The 4804-nt window shown below is 41.9% G+C and overlaps 1 protein-coding gene across 1 annotated transcript; it reads right to left on the bottom strand.

The window, feature by feature from the left end:
* Nucleotides 1-296: 296 nt before the first annotated feature.
* LOC122004166 (leucine-rich repeat extensin-like protein 3) lies at nucleotides 297-1088 on the bottom strand. Its single transcript, XM_042559093.1, has one exon. It carries the CDS (start codon nucleotides 1086-1088, stop codon nucleotides 297-299), a length of 792 nt encoding a protein of 263 aa, XP_042415027.1.
* Between the last annotated feature and the right edge of the window lie 3716 nt (nucleotides 1089-4804).

Below are 4804 nucleotides of genomic sequence, written 5' to 3'. Positions count from 1 at the left end.
TAAAGCCAACTCAATGATTCTGTACAGGCAGGATGTAATCTTAATCTACTGGGAAGAAGAAGGCTTGTTCTCGTCAGTAAATCTGAAGACGTCAAATACCGAAGATTGAACTTAATTAGAAGATTTAGAAGGTAGCCAAGCAAGCATTAATCAGTAGAAGCATTAACCAGCCGTATTTCTTAGAAATTTAAAGGTTTCAAACACGATCCTCACTTATTCGTAGCTTGATCAGATCGAACGCTACCTGCTGAACCGACACTAACCAAGTGCACCAGCATTACTAAGACAAGATACTTCTAATACGGTGGTGGCGGTGGAGATTGATGGTAACGGTGCAGCGGCGGAGTTGGCTGGTGACTCGGTGGCTGCAATGGCGGGTATCTGTTATTAATTGGTGGAGGAGGAGGCTTGCTGTAGCTAACTGGCGGCGGCAAAGGCACTCCGTGCACCGGCTCCGGCGGCGGAGTACCGTGCTCTGGGGTAGTCTTATATGGCGGCGGCGGCAGCGGAATCGGTTGGTGACTCGGTGGCTGCAATGGCGGGTATCTATTATTAACTGGCGGAGGAGGCGGCTTGCTGTAGCTAACTAGCGGCGGCAAAGGCCCTCCGTGCACCGGCTCCGGCGGCAGAGTCGGAGCAGTTGGAGGGGGTTCGTGCAACGGTGGTAGAGGAGGGAGTACTTGTCCGTAAGGGGGCTGACGAGCGTGGCTTGGCGGCGGTGCCGGAGAAGAGTGGTGGTAGGGCGGGTAGTGCCCCGCGCCAACTGGTGTGGTCGGATTAAGCTGGTGGAAATGGTGGTGGTGGTGGTGGTGGCGGCGGTGGCCGTGGTGCGGAGGAGGTGCGCCGGTCATTGGAGGGTAGAGTGGAGGTGGCGTTGCATGAGCTGGCAGGGGTGGTGTTTTGTAGTAGGGGTGCTCCGGCGGGGGCACGAGGTGGCCGAGAGGAGGAGCAAGAGGAGGTGGAGAAGGCGGCTTGGCAACTGGTGTCGGCGTGTAGAAATTAGTAAAGGAGGAAGCAACGCAGTGAGTGGCCAGCAGCAGCATGAGCATGCTCAAGGCCGCGATGGAATTAGGGAGAATGGGCGCCATCACACTATTACCAACGAAAAGCATTGGTAATTGCCTGGAGGACACCCTACCCTCGCTTACATTTATATAGCCACGAAAGGAGAGAATATGAGAGAGTCACAAGTCTAGCCATAGATCGCGGGATACATGTGGAGTGATTAATCTGGCTTTATTTGAGCGTCTGCCTTTATTTTACACAGCCACCAACTTTTTGATCAATCCTGCTCGCCAAATTTGTGGAGTGATTAACGTACGATATAGTTATTATTCTTATAAAAAGTTAGTAATTCTCTAACCGAGACACGTATCGTTATGGAACAATCGGATCTTGAAGTCAGAAGGCGTTTTGTCTTGATTGTTGAAAGATGATCGTAGGCGTAGGAAAGCGACGCCGGTTCGGCGGTTGCGTGTCTGCTCCCGCCTCGGCGTCGGGCAAATCGAGGTTCCTGCACACCTGCTCCATTTCTTTCCCGTTCCCCGGAGAAGATCATAAGCATCCATATATTTGCAAGCTCTCGTTCTAAAGACTATGTCCTATTATATCATCATTTATATTTAACTAAATTTTATATTATTTTTATTATGATTAATCAAGTATTTTTTGATCTTTCTAATCCTCATTTGATATACATATTTATCATAGTTTTACATATCTTAATTAAAGTATTTATTAATCGTTTAAGTTCATGTTTGTACCATCTTAAATGTGTCTCTCAGAGTTTTATCTTAATAGATACAATTCTAACTTACTTTAATTTCTAATATTCTCATTACTTATTCTGTTCATCATCGTATATCTACACATCTATCTTAACATCATTACCTCTACAACTTTCATCTTCTACTTATGTGCTCGAATCATAACTCAACATTTAGCATCATATAATATAGTATGTCTAACCATCATTTTTGTAGAATTTCTTTTTAAGTTTTAGAGGTATTATACGATCACATAAAACACCTGATGTTAACCTCCATTGTCACCTTTTTGCTTGTATTCTATGTAAGATATCTCTCTCAATTCCTCTATAATTTTGTAAAAAATGATCATAAGTACTTAATGCATACAGTTCAAGATAATTTATCATCTCCTATCTTAACAATTGTCAGATTACGTCTAATATTGCTAAACTTAAATTTTATATATTCTTTCTTTACTCTACTAAGTCTAACCTTTCACTTCTAGTATTTTCTGCCAAAATTCTAGTTTAGTATTTACTCCTTCGTGTGCCTCATTTACTAAAGTAATATCATCTGCAAACAATATGCACTATGGTACTGTGTCTTGAATGTCTCCAATAAGTTTGTCCATAATTAGTGTAAAAGATAGAGATTTAAAGCTAATCCTTGATGTAACCATATCTTTACTGAAAATATTTGAGTTAATCCGTCTAAAATCTTCACTCTGGTCATTACTGTTGATCTCGGGCGACCGGCTAGAGGGGGGTCAATAGGCTGAAATCGGAGTTAGAGAAATATCTTTTGCTTTTTACTTAGCAAGGATGCACAATTTAATTAAGTAAAATAAACTGCATAAAATAAAAATAAACAACTCATAAAAAGAAAAGAGGCACAGGGATTACTTGATTACAACTTATGTGATTGTTAATTCAAGGCAGATGAAAGCTCACTAAAATTTTTCTTCTTTGAAAGCGGAGAAACCTCTCACATACTTTAAAAGCTCAGAAAATATTAGGAAATTAATACAAGAGTTGTTGTTCAAGTTATTGTTCAATTCTTAGCTCTAGGGGTCTTTTTATAACCTCGAAAAAGACCTATCCGTTGCTCGGAGGTGCCTCCAATAAGATAAATTTTATCTACTGAAGATAAAACTTTATCTTCAGCTAATGGCTATTGAAGGTGTCTCCAAGACTCTTAAGGGCATCTTTCATGCAATCTTGAGGTTGCCTCCAATAGGATTGGAGGTGCCTTCCACTTAGAGGCGCGAGGGCATCTCCAACTTTATTGGAGCCACCTTCCACAAGGTAGATCCAAAGTCAGCTCCATCTCTTGAGCCTTTTTCGCGTGTGGGAGATGCTGTGACTTTCATAATTGAGCTGGCCCGATGTAACGCCCGAAAATTCTCGAAACTGCATTATAAATATTCTATGATTTTTCTGGAATTTTTAGATATTTTTCCAGAATTTTCCGAGTAGCGGAAACAACAAAAATGATTAGAACCGCAAAATAGCTTAGGCGGGAATCGAACCCGGGACATCTCGAGTCCGCTAAACCTTTAGTTAGCCTTCGTAACCGGTGAACCCAGCAAGGCCGTGCTGGAAGAATGAGGAACCAATTATATTTATATTGGAGTTGGGTTCAATAATCCACTTAATATAAATAGGAAACTTAAAGAGGGTTTGGTTTATTTTATTTTGGTTCGGCACATCCTTCTCCACCGAAACCCTCTCACGCCACCTCTCCCGTTTCCTCCTCCTTCTTTCGGCGCCACACCAAGGAAGACCTAGGATTCTTTCTCTAGGGCCCCAAGGACACTTTCCGGCGACGATTTCAACATGAAAGAGGTTCTTCTCCGCGAGAGGAACGCAAAGACGTGAGCGGATCGTCGAGAAGGTCATCTCCACCGGAATTCGAGCAAATAGAATCGTAAGAAATTACGAGCAGGAGGTAAGAAACCCCTCACCTGCAGTATAATAGCTACCGTTTGAATTCCTGTGCATTAGTTTAGTTATATGCGTATGTTTTCGACACATAGGGTGTATTTAACCCTCCTCGCAGGTTTAGGGATTTAGTGAGTACCTTTAGATGGGCCGGACATGTCTTTCTCCTTCAGTTGGAGATTTAGATGCTGTTGGGTGCCTAAAGGTAGTCTCCCTAATAGAGAAGGGAGTTAAAGCACACTAGGTGTTCGATTAAATAACCAGCTTAGAAAAAAATGCAACTTAGGCATTTTCATTAGCACAGTTGGATGCATTAGAAGCATCTAAATTAGTAAATCGGTCTATTCTAGCTTATATGGGACTACGGTCCAATGGGTGGGCTCCCACAGTCGCCTCTAGGTTCAGACAACCTAGCTCTAGGTTCAGATAACCTAGAAACAGCAATTTAGAACAGTTTAGCTATACTCAGTATTTTACTTTTCAGTTGGCACTGTACTGGATTAGATATCCATTGGGCTGGGCTCCCATAGTCGGTCCCTAGGTTTAGATAACCTAGTAGCTCTACTAAATTCGGGACTTGCAACCCCGGGTCTAGTTAGAGATGCGCGCATAGCACGTACAGTTGCCGGGTTTAGTATTTTCACTTATTATATGTATATGGTTTTCAACCTTTCATAAAGTAGTTCGTGAATTCAATACAGTTCTAGCAGTAGCTCAGTATTAGCGTAGCTCAGTTCATAGTATCAGCTTAGTTTTTCCCTGTGAATATGCATGATGACTTTATGCTCAGCTTTAGATATGCCATGATTGTATGCTTCTATGCCATGTCATGCTTAGTTTATTCAGTGTATCCAGCATATGTTTTAAACAGCATGATTTAAAATCATATTTGCATCGTTGCATGTTTTTGTGAGGTAGACGGTTTCTTACTAAGCTTTTTAGCTTATAGATACTACTTTTCTTATACTGTAGATAAAGGTAAAGGAAAAGTGGACCAGTAGCGGAGGCTGGAGGTCAATGCAGATCAAGATGTGTGTGGCAGGAACTGGAATAAAAGATTCTAAGGGATTTTAGCAAGATTTACTTAAGCATCAGAACTTTACAGTATTTTGTTAT

The sequence above is a fragment of the Zingiber officinale genome, chromosome 7B (assembly GCF_018446385.1).
Source record: "Zingiber officinale cultivar Zhangliang chromosome 7B, Zo_v1.1, whole genome shotgun sequence".
In the NCBI taxonomy this organism is placed as follows: Eukaryota; Viridiplantae; Streptophyta; class Magnoliopsida; order Zingiberales; family Zingiberaceae; genus Zingiber; species Zingiber officinale.
The sequence above is the reverse complement of the archived record's forward strand: the minus strand, read 5'-3'. Positions and strand labels throughout refer to the sequence as shown.